Raw genomic sequence first — 22,101 nt, forward strand, 5'->3', positions numbered from 1 at the left:
GTCGAGTTGAAGACTGGCGATCGAATTAGGTTCAGCACAAGAGATCAATTGATGATAGATTTGACTGGGATCGGTCAGGAGAGGATCCAGAAAGGAACTCTGAAAGATGTGTTTGTTGGTCTCGATCACGTCCTGGACGAGGATCTGGAGGGCTTGGTCGGTCGTGAGGCTGTCTATGAAATAATCGGTCAAGAGGGGCGAGTGAAGTGGGGTGGGTATCGACGACGGCTGGGCCTTGATCTCGGTCTCTTGTCCTCTCAAGAGTCTATGAAAAGTGTGACTGTTTGTTGGCATGCAACGCTTTAGGTCGTTACCTAGCAACGAGGATAGAGACCACCAGACAAGAGATCATACAGCGTGGGTCGGAACGTGTCAGTTGACAGCTGTGAATCGCGTTTTCAATGACACTCGTGCCATCCCAGAATTTGACTGCACCCAACAGTGGTGCTCGGACAAGGGCTGGAGAAGGTGGATCGTTCTGAGGAGGAGGGAGGATGAGTAAAGAATGGAGCGAGATGGTATGATTTACTTGTTTGGTTAATCTGTTTTTTAAATCTTTTTGATGAAAATAACCATTGTTTTCTAAAATGGATTGAACAACAAGTAATATCTGTTCTGAATCTTGACCAAAGTCACTGTTGTTTCTATTAATATTTTCATGGATACTTTTTTAAAAGACTTACTTTTCATCAAAATGAGATCGATAGTCATCTCTTATGAATGGTATACCATCTTCATCCATACCAAACCTTATTGGTCCTTTTCCGTATATTTTTTTTATTTCATCCTTTGTTAATCCTTCTGTTGCTATACCAATGCTATCTCCTAATATAGCACCTAATATAAAGTTTATATGAAAAAAAAAAAATTTATTTCATTTTTTTTTTTTTATTATTTCTTTACCAAATATTAAGCCTTTAATTTTATCAATGATGATTGAGTTTTCTATTTTTGAACAACCTGATGGAATGTGCATGATACAAGTAAAAAGAAGAAAGAGAGAAAAAGAAGAGAAAAAAAACGGTGTTTATTTTTTTTTTCTACCTTTTTTTTTTCTGCAGAAAAAAAAAAATAAAAATTTAATAAAAATCAACATTAAAAAGAAAGAGGGAAAGAGAGAAAAAGAGAGAGAGGGAGAATGAGGTGAAGATTAAAAGTCATCAAAACGTGGTCTGTTGACTCATCCTACATTTCAACGACATCCGCTCTAAACTCTTTTAGAGTTTATACCTTTGAAACTATTGTTCATGACATGTAAATGGAGGTGTGTAACAAAACATTACAGAATTTATTTCTTCCCCCCTTTCCCCCCCTGCTTTCTGAATAAAAACAGAGATGATGTTTATTTAGCCTTCATTTAAATCAGGATCAGTTCCTGATGAACTTGGTCCTGGCATTGAATTTCTATCGTAATGACTACTCGTGGATTGATTCATCATGCCATCTAATCCAAAGGCTTCATTGGATGATATTTGTGGTAAGATGGGTTGTGTACTCTTTTCTTCAGTGTTTTCTGTCTTTAGTACAGTTGTATTAAAACTACCACATGAACCACACTTGTGATAAAAAAAGTGATATTTTGCTCTCGTTCTCTTTTCACAGTCATTGCAGAATATGTGTGAAATAAACTTTTCGTATTCAGGTGGCATCGGTTGTCGTTCTAATTCTTTGTCTAACCTATCAAAATAACCAGACATGTCTCTTAATGATTTTAAACAAGTAGGGCATTGATAAGATGTCTGAATATAATCTGCATAACAATGCTTATGTATACAATGTCCACAAGGCTAATATTTAAATCAATATCTTCATCTTATTGGATATCATTTTACCATAAAGATCACTGTGGATGTACTCGTAAATAGATATTCACCGCAAATAGGACAATCACATTCTAAATTCCTTTCTATGCATTTATGTTGCTTCATTGATATTGACATGCATATATTACACTTTTTACAGTGAAAGAAGTCTTCTCCTAATCCCTTTCCTTGTCTACAAATACCACATTCGTCACAATGATAAATTGATTTGCTTGAATCATTATCCCACAGTTTACATTTGTCACAATAATAACATGCCATCTGTTCATTACAATATTCACAATATTGTCCTGCAGGTTGAAGTTTTAAACAAATCATACAAAGCATGTTCTTTGTATCTTGCCTATCCTGTCCGTCAGCATCATCTCACTCCCAATGCTCCTCATTACCTCACAATAGCATGATCTTCGACATCATCATGACAAAAACGGCAAGAAACCAGTTTACCACAACAATTCGCTTCAAGTTTACAGTTCCTCTGATAATGTTTACAGCCCAACACATTCTCTCTCTGTCAATGGGTTATTAATCCACTATTTCTCTCTCTCTCTCTCTCGTATGCTTCATTTACATTATAACTTTTACTGTAACCGTCCTCTGTTGAGTTCTCTTGACTGCTTGAAGCATGGCTGATGCCGTGAGACATCAAGAGCTACAGAATAAGTACCTCACATAGACACACATATTACCTAATCCCTTACTTGAATCTTTTTTGCTTTCTCTTGTGGACTCAACTTGGCATCTTGTTGAATGGCTTTAATCTTCTTTCGAAGGTTTTCTTCATCAATCGTAAATTTCTTTTCTTCCTTTTTTTCACTGTGTTGTTCTGATTCTGCATCTTGCCAATTTTCCTCTTCCTCCTCTTCTTGATGATTAGCCAAGTCTAAATCAACTTCACTTGCATCACTTTCTTCCATTCGATGACTCATTTAAAAAAAAGATGGACAAAAAAAAAATTATAAAAAAAGCCAAGTTTCTTATTTTGACACTCGTATTACGTTTGTTTATAGACAACACAAGGCACGTGACATCTTTTTCCTCTCCTTTTGTCCGGATTCGAACAAGAAAAGAGGGCTAAAAAACCCCTGGGATAAAGTGCTGCTGAAGGCGAACCTTGATGAAGGTGCAAGTGGTCAAGTAAAATGATACAGATTGTAGACTTATCGGATAAACAAGACGTCACTGATTGACAAGAGCGCGGTTTATGAACGGATAGCCTGTTGAGAAATCTAATTGAATATACAACAGTTAGAGCTTATGACCTTTGTTAAAAGAAGAAGATCTGTTCTTTATTACACCTACCTTTTCATCACAAAGGACTCTAAAGCCCATGACTGAAATATTCTCAACTACATAAAAAATCAATGCTCTCTAGTATTTCCATCCTTAGCTTTCATTATAATTTGAAGTCTAGTTGACATACTATCAGCTGTTTCCTGCTTAGATTTTAATCTCTTCTCATAAGTCATGTTCAATCCTTAACCTTTCTTCATGAAGAGATCATTTCAAGTACAAATGTCTCCACATTTACTCGACTGTGTTTACATCAAACAATCAATTAGGCCAAAAAAGTATCGGATGATTTGTTTCTCTATTTATGATGGACTATTGTTACTTTGATAGTATGCTTGGGGTCATCATCGTGCTGAAAAGTGAAATAGCCATCTCCCAACTGTGAATGACTAAGAGTGTTAAGTCTTGTTATTAGAATATGAATGAACCTGGCAAAGTCATTCTGCTTTCCTATATCTCAGAGACATACCCATCTGAAGTCATACAAACCTACATCACAACATTTTCACCCCTGTGCTTTACATTGAAATTACATGATGAGGCTATAGTAAGCTTCTAAGCAGACACTAATCGAACTTGATCAGAGTCCTAAGTGTTGATTTTCTACTCGTCAGACTAGATAGCCTTTCTGAAACTGATACTAATCCAGTACCTATGAGCAAGTACCCAATCCAAAGGTGCTTTTCTGTATATTGATTTGATCAGCCTTGTTGAACCAATGCTGGGGAAAGTGATACGATTTTAATATTGTATTATAAATCATAGTTGCGGCTACAGTAGGATGTATGGATTTGAGTATTCTATCAAGTATATCAATAATAATGATAGGAAAACCATGCTTAGCGAAAGCATTAAAGCAGGTGTTTGATGCACTGTATATTAAAAGAAAATCTCGTACCGGCAAGAGAAGCAATATAACTGTAAATAGCTTATCATGTTTAGCAATTCTTTGCGCCATGGTGTCAATCAATAGATCAACTATGGAAATTTAGAGAAACAAAGACCTAGCGAAATCGATAGTAATTATAACAGTGGTAATCAACATGCTATGGACTGTTCTTTTCCACGGGAATCAAGTCCACCACTATAGAAACTGGTGCTCGATTAGAAGAATTTGATTCATTTACCACAGATGAATCAGATTATTCTTATCAAACGGAGGGCTCGAACAATCATGTTGAAAAAATGACAAACGGAAAGTATATTATGACATTACAACAGGTGGAAATAGAAGGTAAATAATAACAAAGAGTTTGATTATGATAATAGTGTCTCATTATATGACAGGTTGTAGGTTTTGATGAATGTGTAAATTGACCATGTTTATTCACTTTTTCTTTTTAAATAAAAAAAAAAAAGCAGAAGAATTATTTCTTCCATGAATTATATCAATCTACCTAAAGTTCCTCGTGAATAGTGTATTGTCTTGTAAATGGTCAGTAAGAATGTTCAAAGTCAGCAAAGTACCTAATACAGTGTTTTAATCTAAAATGAGATGATTTAATAAAATAAATTAGACGGCTTAAAAGATAAAAGAGATGAACGCCAATTTTTTTTGAGACAAGTGAGCAAAACAAATTAGACGATGCAGGTTCTTTTTGTAGACACATGTTCAAAAAAAATGTTGACGAGCAACCCCTTATATTATTGTTCAAAGACTCACACTGTATCTGGGATTAATGTAGCGGTAACTACAAAGGATTATTTGGTCTTTTTGTCAGTCGACTGGTGCTAGCTGATGATGATGATATATTCTTTCTTTTAGAGTTGGTGGAGAGAGATTTCTTCAATCTGCAGAAACGTTCTGGTCTTTCACCATTTGCACGCAGGCTAAAAAGGATATGTCTAAAGTTTAATGTAGCAGCCATATCACGATTCCAAAGACGATGAAGAGAAACTTTATCAGTAGCTTCTATTGTGCTCGTCACAACCTTTAAACATTATTGGTTTTTGCACCTGAGCAGAGATTATGAAAGCTTGTTATTTTTTTTTCTTTTACTTGCATATAAAAAGCACTTACCTTAAAAAGCCATGACGATCTGCAATGGGATGCTTTTCTCTTTGATATGGTCTAGAGTTCTGTACTTTTTTAAACATTTCAAGTTCACCGTTCTGGCAAGAAGGGCACAGACTAGAAGTCCGGAACTCATCAAGGAGGTACACCTGGAAGCCTTCTTTGGCTAGCATTCTTTTCATTCCGACGCCTCTAATGGGTCCATGATACTTTACATTTCCTGCCGACCAATTACCAAGTATTAAGATAGCATCATTCCCAAACCTCTCTCTAAGCTTCTTGACTAGCCGTTTGTCTGCTTGTTGCTGATTGATGAAACTTGAGAGCTTCATTTTTCTAAAAGGTAAGAAATCACCGGCACCCTGATCTTCTGCTGCAGGACGATCTTCATTTAAATAGTACGCTTTCATGACTGGGATGACTTTGGCTCTTTCTTGAAGATACTCGACAAACTTGTCTTTGTTGACAGTTGAAGGTTTGAAATGTGGTAGGAAAAGCTCGGCTACAATCACTTCATCTCTCTTCAAGTTGTTCCTGAGCTTCCTGAATTTTCTGGATTTAGTTTTGATTGCTTTTTGGTTGCTTGTATATCGGTAAATCATTTTATTTTCAACAGTGCTCTTTTCATGCACACAGCAAAGCAAGTCTCGACGGCCAGAATCAATTAATACACATTTGCCAATACCAGCCAATAAATCTTTTTTTCCCAACTTCTCAATGTACTGGAATTCGTCTGCTTCAATAGACTTTGGCTTTCCGCCACTGCTGCCACCTTTCTTCTTCGTATCGTAGTTTTGCTTTAATACCGGCACACCTACGCCATCTGTGTATATCGTACCCTCTAAACTTCATGAACTTTCTTTCTCCTTGTGGTTTCATCGCCTTTGACGTAATATCAAGAACGGCTCCCCATACTACTTCTTTATCCAAATGGCTGATGATGGAATTCTTCAAGATTTGAGTATTTAAAATATACGTATCAATCGTCATGTACGATGGTATGAAGCCCTTTCTTAATGGAAAGCAATTGAATGATTTGTTTTGAAGCGCTTCGCACATGCTTGTAGTCTATAGTACGCTTTTATGTGTTTGAGAGGGTTAGCTTTACAGTCGTAATAGATCGAGCTTTTCGAAAATCGATAATCCGTCGAATATGAGTTAAAAAGATTACGGATTTTATTTAAATCATTTGAAGAGAAAACTCTTTAGGCATATCTTCAACGTTTCTTGACGATATATCCAGCTTGACCTTATTTATCTGCTCTGTTATTGTTTTTGTGGTTGCCGCAATCTCTTTCTCTGTTCCCCCGTTTTTCTTCATCTTGCTTTTCAGAGCCTTGATTCTTTCGTTCTTCTTTAAGAGCAAGTTAAGAAACATTCGAACTTTGTTTCCGAATTGAACCTTGACAAATCCAAGTTTGACACGATGAACCACAGTCTTCGTCTCAATCCCAGTCTATTCAAATCCTTTCAAACAATCAGAATATGAACTAGAAAGAAAAGAGCAGCATAACTCTCTTTTGCTTCATTATTTATCTCTTCGATTTCAATATATCCAATATCGGATAGAGACATTTCTACAAGCAGAATGCTTAACTATAAATAAATAAAAAGAACATATAATGCTGTAAGGCCTTGTGATAGAGAAAGTCGTAGAATGTGTTAGACATCTCTGTTTATTCCTTTTAGAATAAATCTAAATATGATTCAATCATTCGAAACAAGAAAAGAAGGGTTTACATGGTCATGGATTAGAAAGACCTCAGTCTGTCAAGAGGCTTGCTTTGAAGATTATATCTGAATATATCAGTATATAGGTAATAGGAAACCAAATCAGTCTCTAATCTATAAAGTACAAGTGATAGAATGCATTCTTACAATTAGGACTTATCAAGTTAGTGAGATCCATGTTTTGAATACCAAATTATCTATCCATGTTAGTGCACACCCCTTGTAATATATGCAGAAGAGTGGCTTAGTGGTAATAATAAGGTAAAGGCTGCTTTTCTTTTGGTTGGATGATGCTCTATCTGTACAAACGTATATATTTTAAAAGTGACGTACAATGAATAGTGTTTACCTCTAAATAATGCTTTCCATTCATTTATAGTACATAGTCACCATAAAAAGAGGGTGAGCCTAGTCTATAGCTTTGAATAGCTCCAGTTTGAATACTTCAATTCCTGAAATATAGACAAGCCTAATGTACCTTCTTTTAGGGCAGGTTTCTTTTAAGAATGTGCATTTTTTATTTACTATCGTATTTACAAAAACAAAGGAGCTTCCAGTCATAAGTGATAGCATAAATAGATTGCAGTGAAAACAATAATTCGTTCCAATTTCTTACATCAGCACATATAAAAGGAGCCTTCATTTTTGCTTTTTTTTTTTTTTTTTTTCCTAAATAATCTCATTACAGCCAACTAGTCTATTTTACATATAAAAATGCGCTCAGTTCTTGTCATCTTTGGCTTATTATCTGCCTTTATGCTTGTCTCTTCAGTTCCTCTTGGTCCTGCTACATTAGAAAAACGACAGTTGAGTGATTTCACTTTTATTCCTGCCCTTTAGCAAGATTTGGGTATTATTGCTCCTCCTCCTATTGGCGATGATTAAGGTGGTCACCTTCCTATAATTTATGAAATCCAGGCTCTTTTCCTTATCCTTGTTGACAGACCTAAAATACCATCACGAGTGAATGTTAATAAAATATAAAACACAGGATTTTTTTCTCTATAATTGCATGCAATACGAGCCTGCTTTCTTTATTGAACCATATGAATTATAAAAAGAAATCAAATCGTGTTCAATGATTTCTTGTATCATATTTTTTATTTATTTATTTCTTTTTTGTTTCTTTATCAAGAGAAAACGACAAGTTAATCTGGAAATCATTTTGATGATAGGCTTTTGCTTTGGCGCTTTCTTCATTCTGCTGCAACAAGGATTGCTTATAAAAAAAAGAAAAAAGACAAATCAAAATGAGTTTACAAAGTGTTATAAACTCTGGGCTCAGAGTCAGATCTATGAGTGATGATTCATAGATCTTTTTCCATAATCTCAACTTACACAAAATGCAGCTTATATTGGTATATAAGCCATACAGCAAAACATAAGAGTACATATGATGTATAGATATCAATCATGTTTTATTAAAAATTCAGAAAAAATACATCGTTTATCAAATTCCATAAACAGAAAGAAAATGGTTGGTGGGCTATAAGAATCAAAGAAGATGAAAAACAATATATAAAGACATGAAATACTTTACACATCCTTATGAAATGCGATTGACAATGATCTTTTATTTCTTTATCTCATTAATGACAAACTTCAATGCTGACAAAAGATGAAAAGCTGAAGCAGAAAATGATACAGAAATATGCCTATTCAAAGTATGGACATCTGTCATGCTGATCTCTTAACAACAAGACAAATGTTGTAAGAAGACTGTATTCTGAAAGAGTACCTAGGCAATGCAGTGACTAAGCAAAGACAGTCATTTCATTGATGATTGGTATAAAAAGGGCTTGGATGTAGTATTATACATGTTCTTTTATAATTTTGCTGTCATATCTATATTTTATCCTGTCATTGAACCATCTTTATGAATAAACTATATTTTGTTCATTCAAGACGTTAAATTCAATGCAAAAGCATAAAAGAAGAGGAAGGCGAAGATTCAATCTCACAGGTTGGTTTTATATCTGCATGAAAAAAAAAAAAAAAATAATCTTGTTATTCATAAGGAGAACGTGGCTTATAAAACCAGTACGCGCAAATGAGATAGAATATGATTTTTATGGACAGTATCAAGCACTTGAATTATAATGTATTATTAGTGTGATAAATCTAAGGAATATCTGATGAGCAATTTTTCTTTAAGCGATAAAAGAAGGTAGGAAACACAGTAAAAATGATGAAAAGGCAATAATAAAACTATTTAAGGCAGTTTGATATGAAAAAAGACTCTGATTTCATCAAGTATTGGTAAACATAATATATTCAATTTCTCATCTCTTTCTTATATCTAATATGCTCATTATTAATCGTTGAAGATATACCGTTGTTTGTCATACAACAATTATCAATGTATTCAGTTCAAATGATATTATGTAGTTAAGCCTTCTTGTTTTTTTTTCCTTAACAAGTAAAAAGAAACATAATGATTAGGAAAAGAAATTGCAAACATGTGGTACATCTTTTGTTTAATATAATTTTGTAGGTATTTGAAAGTAAGTGCATCTATTACGTAACATAGTATGGGTCGGATATTTCAACATGGTTTCAAGTTAATTTCGCCAAGGATTGAAAAGATTTTTTCGTGTTTCATACCAGCTCCCGTGTTGAAATAAAAAGTGATTTGAATAAGCTATTTGAGTATTTGAAAAGATAAAAAGGTTAGTATTGTGGGTGAGAAAGAGGAAAGGAGGCACTCTAGCTTGTTCAAATATACTTGTTAAATCTTCATTTAAACAGCACTCCTCTTCTCTTTGATAAAACAAAATGGAGGAAAACAATCCCTTGTCAAACCTTCCATTCTAGACGCGTTCCTTTCCTTTGTCCACTTGTTCTCGTGCGCTCTACAAAAAAGTTTTTCCCCTCTCCAATCATCAATCTCTATTCATTGAATTTGATAAAAACATGTCGTGATTTTATCGTTCTTCCGAATGGACGCATTGTTACATGCATCTCAGTGGAACAATCGAAAAAGAATGAATACAAATCAAAAGGTGATTTTGTTATTATAACACGATTTACATTCAAAAGTGCTTTGTGCGTAATCATAGGTATTTCATTTTGTTCAGTTTCATCGGTCAAGCGCGTTCTTTTTTTGTAAACATCAAAGCAAATGTTTCGTATTTTGTTTCAGAGAGAAAGAGAGGGGCTATTTAGTATAAAGACTGATTGTAAATCGGCTGTATTCGGATGTTGTAAATCATCAAACTAGAAAGAACAACAAGATGTAATACAAAATAAGGAATTGTTGCCATTGGTTTCGGTATTCAAATCTTCAGAACCCACAAAAAAAATTTTTTTTATCAGATGCAAATTCACTTCATTGATCTCACTCATCGCCTGGACCTAACGACTTTGTTTTTTCGATTACCATATGCATTCTTGCTTAAATTGACTTGATCAGGATTGATATGAGCGACTTTTAATGTAAACTTGGCTTTGTCTATCAACTTTTTTTTTGATCGAATGTATATAGAGTACAAACACCTGAATCTGATTGATGTATTCGTGTAACTGTACTTTTCATCCAAGCGGGTACATTAATCAATGGGGATTGAATCCATCATCACCTTTGATCTATTCATATCCACTTGATCATACAATCTACTTCATATTATATAACCATAAATAACAGATCAAGAAAGGATCGTGAATTATTTTGAGTCAAACAGGGAGTAATACGTTTAATGAACACTTGTATTGTTCCTAGACTAATTTTTCTGTTATCATCAGATAATAAATGTCGGATCTTTAAGGTGAAAATCAGATAATTTACCAAAAAGATACAGTGTTTCCATAGAAATGACAAAGTCCCGGGTCATCGGTTAGTGAAAAAATTTGATATCTGATCTTTCTCTTCCCCTGTCAAATATAAAAAGAGGGGGAGAAAACGACCCTTTTTATCTTATCAATCTTTCAACTTCTTCATCTACCAAAAAAAAAACATGCGTTCTTTTATCGCTGCTCTTTTCATCGCCTTATTGACTTTTACTCTTGTCAACGCTGAAGAATCTGTTGTTCTCTCTAAAAGAAAAGCATCTTATCCATACGCAAACCCTCCTGTTTTGACAGATGGTACCTTGTTCTATATTGGTGTTGCTGTTACTTGCTTCCTTTGGACTACAGGAAAAATGATCGATGTCAAGCTCCATCGCCAAGAAAAATATGCCGAAAGCGTCGCTCGCTCTGCTTAATTCCTTGATCAAAGTCCCTCTTTTGTATTATAAATACCCCTTGCCTATTATTACTAATATTATCATTTCTATACCTGTAAATAAAAAGTTGTTTTCTTAATTCTAATCCAATACTTGACATGTTTTATCTACTGTTTATTTTGAAATATTAAAATGCTTTTAGACTGTTCCAACTGTTTTATGAAGAAAAAAAAGTTTTATAGGCTGACTTCTTTCTGAACTTGGAGATTTTTATATTTCATGAAGCACTCTAGAGTAAAAACATAGATGCAATTAAGGCCATTTAAAAAGGTAATCGACATTAAATGAAACCGAAAGTAAGAAGCAAGAAAGACATTTACAAAGAAAACCCCCTCAAACCAATGCAACCAAGGCTTTGTTACGATTCTCTTCATTTTTTTTAAATGTAGAACTATTGCTTTCTTTGTACAAAACAAGACGAATTCATTGCTTGATCATTTAAAGACAAGTATTCTACATTGTTACTTTAATATCAACACTCGTTTTCTTCTCTTTATATCCTTCTCTTTCGTACGTATGACGACAAAGTTAATTATCATTTCTTGTTCAATTTCAAACTGATGGCATACCTTTCCTCATTGTTTACATGATCATTTGCCCCAACTGATGTTAGATATTCAATTTTGAGCTTTGACAACAATCAATCATGCAGGCTAATGCAACCACTGGATGGTAAGGCATGTCTTTTTTTTGAATAAGGCTAAAGAAACACAATACATCAATTGAACTTGCTCTTTTTTTAAAAACAATTAAGTGATGTTTAGAGCAGGATTCGATAGTATCACGAGACAGATGATAGTTTACGAGCATGATAATGATTGATGATATGGCTCGACAAAGACATGGGTCAAAGGTACAACAGGTAAAGAAAGTGGCTTGTCAGCTGAATCTATAGTGTAAAATCAGCATATTGATTCTTTTAGTAATAATGACACTACACGAGGACTAAGTCGTCTCCATTGGGCATGACAAGAATAGAAAAGAACAGGAATAAAACAAAAGAAACTTCTACACCATTATCATAGATTAGAGCACGAAAGTCTTGGGGGGGGGATTAATGGTTATACAAAGAGCTTTATACAAGAGCATTTGTATGGAAACATTTAACAAAATTGTAAAACCTGCAAAATCATAAATGGATAACTACTGGCTAGATCAAATAAGAGAGCGTTGGAAAATTAGAGACTTTTTCGTCTAGACAATGTGTATAGGTTTAAAGATGGACAAGGTATACATTAACCACTAGTACATTCAGAAAAAATTGCCTTTATTTTTATATTCTCAATGGCATGTAAAGAGCATTCGTGATCAATGTGAGATATGTGAGAAAATCATTGTAGATGAGTTGATAAAGGTACGATTCTGATGGTCACCAGAATGATAAACAGGTGCCTTTGTACCAAGTGGTTCACCTTTCCATACATCTTTATCAAAAGGAATGAAAACAGATATATAGAAATAAGCAACAATGAATTCTTCTTTATTCATCGCTTTCAATACGAATATGCCTTGGGAAAGAATGTGCCAATTTTAGGGCAATAGAGCTTCTGTGATTATCCCCAAAGTGGATGAGAATCAGCTGAGCTTAGACCGGATAAGATGAAGCTGAATTTGATAGTATATGAATGTATTAATGGGGTTTTATTACTGTGTAATCTAAAGAACACGACAGATTGGACAAATGATGCTTCATGTGTGTATATATACCCTAAGCTGAAGGAAACTTTTGAATGATTGGTTAAAATAATTTTCCCCGCAAGACAGAAAACCTCTTGGTTTTGAATTCTTGTTCCTTTTTTTTTTTTTTTTTCCAAGTCTTTCTCAGTAATGTCCAATAGTGGCTCAGAAAGTGATTATTCTGATGTTGAATCGATTCAATCAGATGAAGAAGAATACGTTGAAGATTACAAAAAGGGAGGTTACCATCCTGTTCAGCTGGGGGATCGGTTCGATAATGGTCGATACATAATTTGTCGAAAGCTAGGCTGGGGTCATTTCTCGACGGTATGGTTAGCCTTTGATACGCTGTAAGTTGACTCGAGAAAAGGAAATGAGCTTTATTGACATTGAATTTAGTCAAGATCGTCATGTGGCACTCAAGATTGTGAAATCCGCTCACCGATATACCGAAAGCGCGTTGGAAGAAATCAAACTATTGGAATCCGTACGATCGACCAACAGTGCTTCCAAAGGTTGGCAACACGTCGCTCAGCTGCTCAATTACTTTTGGCATGAGGGTCCTCACGGTAAACATGCCTGCATGACATTTGAAGTGCTCGGTGAAAGTTTGCTGTCACTGATGAAGCGATACAACTACAAGGGCATACCACAGCCGATCGTCAAGCGAATTGCCAAACAGGTCCTGGAAGGGTTGGATTATCTACACCGAGAGTGTGGGATTGTGCATACTGATTTGAAGCCAGAGAACGTGTTGGTTTGGATTCCAGATATTGAAGAGTACCTCCGAAAGGAAACAGCCGATGTGTTGCGTGGAGAATACAAAGAGCAGCCCAAATCATTGTTAGAAAATGTGGATACGACGGGCATGTCAAAGAATCGCAAAAAGAGATTGAAAAAGAAATTAAAAAAGCAGCAACAGCAGCAGCAGAGTCAGAATGAAGATGGGTAAGTGTTTGGTCTCTGCATCGAGTCAGCAGGTCTCATTGACTTTTTTTTTGTATAGTGTGGATGAAATAGAAGGGAAAATGCAGCAACTAAAAGTATCTCATAAAGTGATGTCTTCATCTGTATTGGATTTTGCAGCTATTATCAGCGAAAAAAATAAAGAAAAGGATGCATTTAGTGACATTGTGGTCAAGATTGCTGATCTTGGTAATGCTTGCTGGATGGATGGCGAATATACGCATATCATTCAAACAAGACAATATCGTAGTCCGGAAGTCATTGTAGGAGCCAGATGGACACATAAAGCAGACATGTGGAGTGCTTCATGTATGGTACTGTAATCTAGGGTTTGTAAACTGATGAAACTAATGATTCTCTAGTTTTTTGAATTGTTAACAGGTGAATTCTTGTTTGATCCTAGAGCAGGATCAAAATATAATAAAGACGATGGTAAGTTGATAGATATGGATTACATGGACTCATTCTTTATTAGATCATCTTGCTCAGATATTAGAATTATTACGTACAGTACCAAGAGCCTTAACCACTGGTGGTGAATTCTCTCGTGAATTCTTTGATCGTTCTGGCAAATTAAAACATATAAAAAAACTAAGGTATCGTCGATTGAGGGATGTGCTTCATGACACGTTCCTTGTTCCACCAGAGGATGCAGATGCGATCAGTGCCTTTTTGTTGCCCATGTTAGAGATGGACATCACAAAACGTGCGTCTGCTAGTCAAATGCTTGAAAACGAATGGTTAAAAGATGTATAAACTGTTACACATATATAGAAAGCATGTATATAAAAATGATACTATACAAAACAATTTTTATTTACACAATAGTTTATTTTTGTTCTGGTTTAAATTTAAGCATAAGAGTGTCTCCTACTTCACTAATATGTTGAATTGCTTCATCCAAATCTTTACGTGTATGTGCAGATGATATACAAAAACGAGCTCTTGAACTAATGATGGGTGTTGCTGGATAACCTACTACCACAATAGCAATTCCTCGCTTTAACATTTCTCTAGAAAATGCACTAGTCATAACATTGTTAATTGTCCTGCCAAAAAAAAAAAAAAAAAAAAAAAAAAAAGCTTACGATATCTTGGCAGGATTGAAAAGTAAAAGGGGAATGACTGGACTTCCTTCATCACCATAAACAATAAATCCTAATTTTCTTAATGCGTTTGAAAAGTATCTTGAATTATCTGCTAAAGCTTGAATACGATTTACGCCATCATTTGTACCGTCTTCACCTCTAACGTGGACAATGCATGTGAATCCTGTGAAAAAAAAATACATGTTTTCCCCTATTTACCTGATGATACTCATGCTTGCGCTTACTTGTTGAACAACAGCGGTCGACATGGATTCAGCATAAATAAAAGCATGGTTTTTTAATCTCAAATGATCCATGACCGCTTTATCACCCGCGATATAGCCACCAGCAGCACCAAAAGATTTTGTAAATGTGCCCATCAAGATATCCACATGCTTTGGATTGATACCATAAAAGTCACAGACACCTCCACCATGTTCGCCCAAGGCGCCAATGGAATGTGCCTCATCTACATAGAGATAAAACTAACATAAAACATCAGCAAGGTGTGTGTGTCCATGACGGTCTTTACCTTGAATTCTCGCTTTAATTTAATAATCTCTGGCAAGTTCACGATCGAACCTTCCATCGAATACAGTCCTTCTACAATCACAACAATCTTTTTCCAAGGACGATGGGTCCTAGGCTGACCTTGAGAGATGGCTTCCTTTAGCACGTTTCTTAAATCAATCATGTTGTTGTGTTTAAATACACGGACAGAAGCACCCGAAAGACGAACGCCAAAGATGATTGAACTGTGATTGAGTTCATCACTGATGACCAAGCAACCCTGTCGATAGTCATGTGAATCCCAGTCCTGTCTTGTCTTTATCGTGTGCTTACCTTGCTCACCAAACAAGGAATCGTGGTCGAATTCGTAGCAAATCCCATGGACACCACCACCGCATCCTCTTTCCCCACAAAATTCGCCACTTGTTTTTCTAGATGACGATGAATGTCCAGTGTGCCTGCTTCCATGCGTGTGCTTGAACTGCTCATGCCATATTCTGTCACACAAGATTCTACTCTGTCTGCACAGTATCCTTCATTTTGTGCAAATCCCAAATAATTATAAGAAGAGAAATTGATCGCATCCATCGTCTTTCCAGTCAAGCTACACAGATGTCATCATCAACCGGATGGTTTTTCCCTCTCTTTTCTTTTTACCTAAAAGTTTGATTGAAATCTTTGGATTCTCTTTCTAAAATCGTAATCTTTCTTCCAGGCACACCTGTCGTCGGTCTATTCCAGCAATCCCTAGAAGAAAAGGGTAAGCGACAGGCGGATGGACATGAGTTGAACTACTTGCCTGATACGCATATACATTCGTCTTGTATAAAAAGAATCGAAATCAGATACCAAAGGAGCATATCCTTCATTCATTCTCAAATGTGCATATTTCTTTTGCTTAAACACCTTACCGAGAATATCTCGCAGATGACCAAAGATGATCAAGATGAAGTAATTCAAATAGGTAGACACCAATACAAACAGTGGAGCAGCCTCAATCTTTTGTTCAAAATCTTCATATTTTCTTTGTGCTGCTGCAATCGAATTTCTTCTTTGAGCAGGAGTCAACTCGATGACAGAAGAAAGGTCAGATGAAAAGGAAGGTAAGGCCAACTGCTGCTGAGAAGGTGAAGGTGGATATGCAGATGAGACAGAGTAAGCTCGTCGAGTTCTTTTCACTAGGTTGGAAAGCGAAAATGAACGTTGACGTGTGCTGGGTTGAATGCCATCAACTTGAATTGTTGGAATATTCTGTGGTGCTTGCATTCTTGGAAAAAAAAAAAAAAAAGTTTTTTTTTGAAACAATCAAAAAAATTCTAAATAAGTTTTGTGTAACAAGGATACCATTATTTGTCATACAATTCAGTTCCCTCTCGAGTTTTGGGGTTGATGCTACACATAAAAGTAGATTGGAAAGGGCCAAATGCTGTCCACTTGCAAGCTTTTCTGTTGATACAACTCACTCGAATGATAAAACATAAACTGTCCCAAATGAAATGTATTTCAAGAAAAAAAAAAGATAACTCATGATTGGATAAAATGATATAACAATGGCTATCGATCGCTTTTTTCTCTCTCACAGAAAAAAATAAATAGTTGATGTAGCTTTTTCTTTCCTAATAAAAAAATACTATTCTTGGGTTAATGAATAAAAAAGATATCACTTGATTCTTGAATTTTTTAATTTAAATCAAAACAATCCTCGTTTTTCCCAAAAGTATTGCAGAGTGATTGACGTTTGTATCCAGACTGAGTTTAAAACAAAGTGGACAAGAACGACAACCAGGTTTAAGATGGTCATCAATTAGGATTGTGTAATCTGGCAATCAATGGTGATAAATTCATCAGTTGGCTTGTGGATTGATTTTTGGTGACTAAATAAAATCAAAAAGAGAGTCTGTGACTGCATCAAAAAAGGCCGTTTGGAACAGCTTAGTAAAATAGAAAGTGAGTACAACTGTTGTATTGAATTCTTTATAAAAGATCAAGTCATCTTTATGTCAATTAAAGGATAAGTTAAAGCAGGAGCTAATTTTCAAATCATGTATTATAATTTTTTTATTATGAATATCAATAGGTACTATTAAAGCACGTTTTTATATAAAAAGATCAGGGTTAAAAAACGACTATGTGAATATTTATTCTGCACACACTTGCTCTTCTTACAACAAAGTCGTTGGTCGAAATAAAATATCTTTCAACTCGTTTCTTTTGATCAATTGGGTGTCTACACTCATTTATGTATTCAAGTTGAATATAGTGCCAAGATAGGTTTGTTTCCTTATTGTTAGTACCATTGTTTGTAACCATCTCAATTTTATCAGAATTCTTGATGATCATCCATACCTTTCTACTCTACGGAGCTCTTTTCTTGTTAAAGCCTTTGGATTTGTAATGCTCATCGCAAGTATGATCTCTAAGTCGTGTTTTTATCATTTTTTCACTAGTGTAAGGGATATTTTTCATTACAAGAAAAGTTGTATTCTATAGTTCATTATTGCTATTGGCTCAGTCACCCTTTTCTTTGTTATTATTTGAGTTGAGCAGACACCCTGAACTGGATAGTGAGTATAATCATCAGTCATGTTATTGGTGGTAATATTGGTTGCATGTTGAGTAATGAATTTCTACTTAATGGCTTGCATACGATAGCGGCTTAGTTTTACATCATTCACTGCCTTCATTGACTACTATTTTCATCTTTCCTTATCATTTCATTGTCCAACTCTTTTCCGTCAATCTTTCTTGATTGTATATACGATCCTATTTCCTTGAGAACAAATGCTTAGTTTTATCCTAATTATTGATTCTTATCTTTATCTCTTTTCTTTTTTTTTACCATTAGATATTATAGCCCTCATATAAATAAAGAAGCAAGCATGATTTTCTATTTGCGTCAATATTCTTGTTTGTATATATATTTTTTTTCAACTATTTTCAAAATGCAATTTGTAAAGATACGTTAGATTTCAAGTGAGATTTTGGCAAATTCAATCTTGACATGATGGTCATGCTCTTAGGCTCAATCCCAGTCTTCAAATTCATTCAGACTACCAGAACATGAACTAGAGAGACAGTAGCAGCATCATTCTCTCTTGTTTCAACATCAATTTACTCTATTTCTATATATCCAGTATCAGATATAGCCATTGTTCATAAGGCTTGTTTCAGTAGACGTTTCTATAAGCAGAATTATTAATAATAAATACATAAAAAGAACATATCGTGCTGTAAGTCCTTGTAATAGAGAAAGTCGTAGAATGTGTTAGACACCTCTGTTTATTCCTTTAGAATAAATCTAAATATGATCCAATCATCCGAACCAAAAAAGAAAGGTTTGCATAGTTATGGATTAGAAAGACTTTAATTTGTAAAGAGACTTGCTTTGAAGGTTATATCTGAATATATCAGTATATAGGTAATAGGGAGCCAAATCAATATCTAATCTATAGAGTACAAGTGATAGAATGCATTCTTACAATTAGGACTTAACAAGTTAGTAAGGCATATGCTTCGGGTACCCCAAAGTATCTGTCCATGCCAGTAAACATCCCTTATGATGCATGTAGTAGAGTGGCTTAGTAATAACAATAAGGTAAAGGTTGCTTTTCTTTTGGTTGGATGATGCTCTATCTGTACAAATGTATATACTTTAAAAGTGATGTACAATGAATAGTGCTTATCTCCAAATAACACTTTCCATTCATTTATGGTACATAATCATCATAAAAGAAAGATAAGCTAAATCCATCACTTTGAATGGTTCTTGTTTGAATAAATCAATTCCTGAAATTTAGACAAGCCTAATGTACCTTCTTTTAAGGCAGATTTTTTTTAAGAATGTGCATTTTTAATTTACCATCGTGTTTACAAAAACAAAGGAGCCTCCAATCATGAGTGATGGCTTATATAGATTGCAGTAAAAATAATAATTCGTTTCAATTCCTTACATCAGCACATATAAAAGGAGCCTTCATTTTTGATTTTTTTTTTTCTTAAGTCAACTCATTGTAAGAAAATATTTATTTTACATATAAAAATGCATTCAGTTCTTGTCATCTTTGGCTTATTATCTGTCTTTATGCTTGTCTCTTCACTTCCTCTTGGTCCTTCTATTTTAGAAAAAAGACAACTTCCTCCCTTGGATTTCAATGATTTCTTTAATGGTCTTCCTATCATTGGTCCTACTATTGCTCCTCCTCCTCCTCCTCCTCCTCCTCCTCCTAATGGTGTTGTTGTTTAAGATAGTCACCTTCCTATAATTTATGAAATCCAGGCTCTTTTCCTTATCCTTGTTGATAGATCTAGTATATCGTCACGAGTAAATGTTAATAAAATACAAAACACAGGATTTTTTCTCTATCATTGCATGCAATACGAACCTGCTTTCTTTATTGAATCATATGAATTATAAAAAGAAATCGAATCGTGTTCAATGATTTCTTGTATCGTATTTTTCTTTTTCTTTTCTTTTTTTATTTCTTTTTTGTTTCTTTATCGAGAGAAAACGATAAGTTATTCTGGAAATCATTTTGATGATAGGCGTTTTCTTCATTCTGCTGCAGCCAACCAAGCAAGTTTCTTGGTACAAAAATGCAAAAAATCTGTCGGACATGCCTGATGAATCTGCCGATGACTATGCGATCGCCTTTGGTATCCGTACTCGCACTCATGTGGATAAGGCCGTCAAATAAGCATGCAGAGTATTAGAGAAGGAAGGCTATTTTATGTGTTTTGAGTTTAGCAAGGTAAATAACCCACTGATTGGAAAGTAAATATAGAATGTCACTAAGAATCAAATCCTTATGATTCACTGTTTGTAGAGTTTGCGATACCTGTTCATTTGGTATTATCTCTGCTTCAGATCAAATCATCGAATGTAATCATGACTCATATCAATACCTTGTAGAAAGCATTTGCAAGTTTTTTCCTCAAGAAAAATTTGCACAAACTATTCGTGATACTGGATTCAAGACAGTAGGCAAAGGTTATAAAAACTTTACATTTGGTGTAGTTGCTATTCACAGCGGTCATAAGACTTAGAAGAAATGCATCCTCCTTCCAAATTTTGATTTACTGTACTATATAAACAGAGTGCAATATCCATTTCGATTGAAAATTGAAATAACAAGTTACAAGATTCCATCCAGATTGGCTCATGTGAGAGCAATCCCTGATGTCATTTCCAATAAATTTACAATAGGATGCTACAAGCAAAAAGCTTCAAATGATAAGCTACTGACTACTAAAACAAACCATTATTGATCAAACCATAGGCAGTTATGACACTTTTTGTATCTATACAAAGAAATACATTAAAGAATGAAAGTATTTATACTAACGGAATCTATATAAACCAAATACCGACAATTTGAATTAAATTATCAGCAAGGAGATTTTTAGTAGAGTGTTAAAGGATGAAAGCGATCAAGAGATAGATAGCCATGTATTTAAACTCTCAAATGTAGACTGAGCATTATATTTTGATACAAATGGAATATTGCTAAACATATCTTCAGGTCACTTTTGATTGATGGACAGTAAAAGTTGCATATGCTCACCATAGAGATGTATGACTGACTGACAGCATTGCAAGTTTATTACAAAAGAAGAGCCTAGAGCTATCCCTTATAGGAACCTTGCTGCTACTGTTATCTAAGTCAATTCAGGGAAACTGACGATAAGAAGGCCTACCATCGGTTTTCTAATCATCACCAGCATTAGAATAGATCAAAAAATGGAGGGGGGGGGGAATAAATTCAATACACCAATAGAAAATTACAGCGAGGATATCTCAAGCAACATCCTTTCTCAGAAATGCCTTTATCTGCAAGCCATACAAGGCATCTGTATTATCTCAAGCTGCTGCGATAATTATACCCTATAAAAAAGAGAAAATTTATTGTAAAATAAAGCTCTAAAAGGCCATTACATTACTATAAATAAGTCCATAAAGAATGGTCTAATAATAACCACTTTCTTTATAAACCAGTGTCTGCCTCTTCCCCTTATAGACGTTGATTGGATTGTTCATATTCATCTCTTTCTACAAACAAAAGTTGACTCATGTTCTACAGCATCCTTACAGTACCGCTTCAAGATATATTCTGCATCTTCACTGCTCAATCCCCTCATTTGTGTCAACCGTTTTATTTCACAAAAGTGGCATTACTCTATCCGAATCTACATCTTGGATGATGTTTGCTGTGTTCTGTGTGCTTTGTTTTTGTATTTTTTTCTTCTATTCTAAATTTTTTTTAGCTCTTCTTTTCCATTCTTATTAACCTGTTCCTCGTTTCTGGGTTTTTTTTTTAAAATCATTTGTTTGTTGAATAAATAACAAGGGAAACACCTTGTTATTATAGACTGTCTTTTGGCTTCTTTTTGTTTTTAATTTCTCTCTACCACCCCTTATTTACAGTCTTGTTTGCTTTTTGAGAAGCAAAAAAAGCTTCTTACATCATTATCACAATTGCCTTCATTCAAGCCAACTTCTTATTGCATTCCTTGAGGTAATTGCTCTTCAAAAGTGCCGAGTCCATTCTATCTATTCTTTTTCATCTAAAATCCAAACCTTTTGTAAACCTTTTTTATTGCATTTCTTTAATCTCAATCCCTTTTCCTATAAAGATTAGAAAAGAAATAAAACAGATAAATCGTGTTAAGAAAATTAGAGTGCGTATAATGAATACTATTTCAATCTCCTCTCTAAACCAGCAAGTATCATAAAGCGTCTTTATACTTGTCGTTTTGGGGTTAGACGCATGTACACTAAA

The 22,101-nt window shown here is 34.7% G+C and overlaps 7 protein-coding genes across 7 annotated transcripts; 3 read left to right on the plus strand and 4 right to left on the minus strand.

Annotated features, from left to right (window-relative positions):
* Window positions 1-31: 31 nt before the first annotated feature.
* RO3G_13644 (uncharacterized protein) lies at window positions 32-976 on the minus strand (the record flags this gene model as incomplete). Its single annotated transcript, XM_067668228.1, has 4 exons — window positions 32-173; window positions 315-644; window positions 684-837; window positions 904-976. The coding sequence occupies 4 exons, from the start codon at window positions 974-976 to the stop codon at window positions 32-34; spliced, it is 699 nt and encodes a 232-aa protein (XP_067524329.1).
* A 1,536-nt stretch (window positions 977-2,512) lies between these two features.
* Window positions 2,513-2,752, minus strand: RO3G_13645 (uncharacterized protein; the record flags this gene model as incomplete). Its single annotated transcript, XM_067668229.1, has 1 exon — window positions 2,513-2,752. One exon carries the CDS (start codon window positions 2,750-2,752, stop codon window positions 2,513-2,515), a length of 240 nt encoding a protein of 79 aa, XP_067524330.1.
* Window positions 2,753-4,807: 2,055 nt separating this feature from the next.
* Window positions 4,808-5,732, minus strand: RO3G_13646 (uncharacterized protein; the record flags this gene model as incomplete). The annotated part of the gene is made up of 2 exons (XM_067668230.1): window positions 4,808-4,946; window positions 5,137-5,732. The coding sequence occupies 2 exons, from the start codon at window positions 5,730-5,732 to the stop codon at window positions 4,808-4,810; spliced, it is 735 nt and encodes a 244-aa protein (XP_067524331.1).
* Window positions 5,733-10,814: 5,082 nt separating this feature from the next.
* RO3G_13647 (uncharacterized protein) lies at window positions 10,815-11,063 on the plus strand (the record flags this gene model as incomplete). The annotated part of the gene is made up of 1 exon (XM_067668231.1): window positions 10,815-11,063. The coding sequence occupies one exon, from the start codon at window positions 10,815-10,817 to the stop codon at window positions 11,061-11,063; it is 249 nt and encodes an 82-aa protein (XP_067524332.1).
* A 1,848-nt stretch (window positions 11,064-12,911) lies between these two features.
* Window positions 12,912-14,483, plus strand: RO3G_13648 (uncharacterized protein; the record flags this gene model as incomplete). Its single annotated transcript, XM_067668232.1, has 5 exons — window positions 12,912-13,111; window positions 13,161-13,709; window positions 13,768-13,916; window positions 14,109-14,159; window positions 14,203-14,483. 5 exons carry the CDS (start codon window positions 12,912-12,914, stop codon window positions 14,481-14,483), a joined length of 1,230 nt encoding a protein of 409 aa, XP_067524333.1.
* Window positions 14,484-14,811: 328 nt separating this feature from the next.
* On the minus strand, window positions 14,812-16,591 carry RO3G_13649 (uncharacterized protein; the record flags this gene model as incomplete). The annotated part of the gene is made up of 6 exons (XM_067668233.1): window positions 14,812-14,974; window positions 15,035-15,300; window positions 15,348-15,605; window positions 15,659-15,929; window positions 15,983-16,072; window positions 16,140-16,591. The coding sequence occupies 6 exons, from the start codon at window positions 16,589-16,591 to the stop codon at window positions 14,812-14,814; spliced, it is 1,500 nt and encodes a 499-aa protein (XP_067524334.1).
* A 2,773-nt stretch (window positions 16,592-19,364) lies between these two features.
* RO3G_13650 (uncharacterized protein) lies at window positions 19,365-19,568 on the plus strand (the record flags this gene model as incomplete). The annotated part of the gene is made up of 1 exon (XM_067668234.1): window positions 19,365-19,568. One exon carries the CDS (start codon window positions 19,365-19,367, stop codon window positions 19,566-19,568), a length of 204 nt encoding a protein of 67 aa, XP_067524335.1.
* Between the last annotated feature and the right edge of the window lie 2,533 nt (window positions 19,569-22,101).

This window comes from Rhizopus delemar, genomic scaffold (assembly GCF_000149305.1).
Source record: "Rhizopus delemar RA 99-880 supercont3.12 genomic scaffold, whole genome shotgun sequence".
NCBI lineage: Eukaryota > Fungi > Mucoromycota > Mucoromycetes > Mucorales > Rhizopodaceae > Rhizopus > Rhizopus delemar.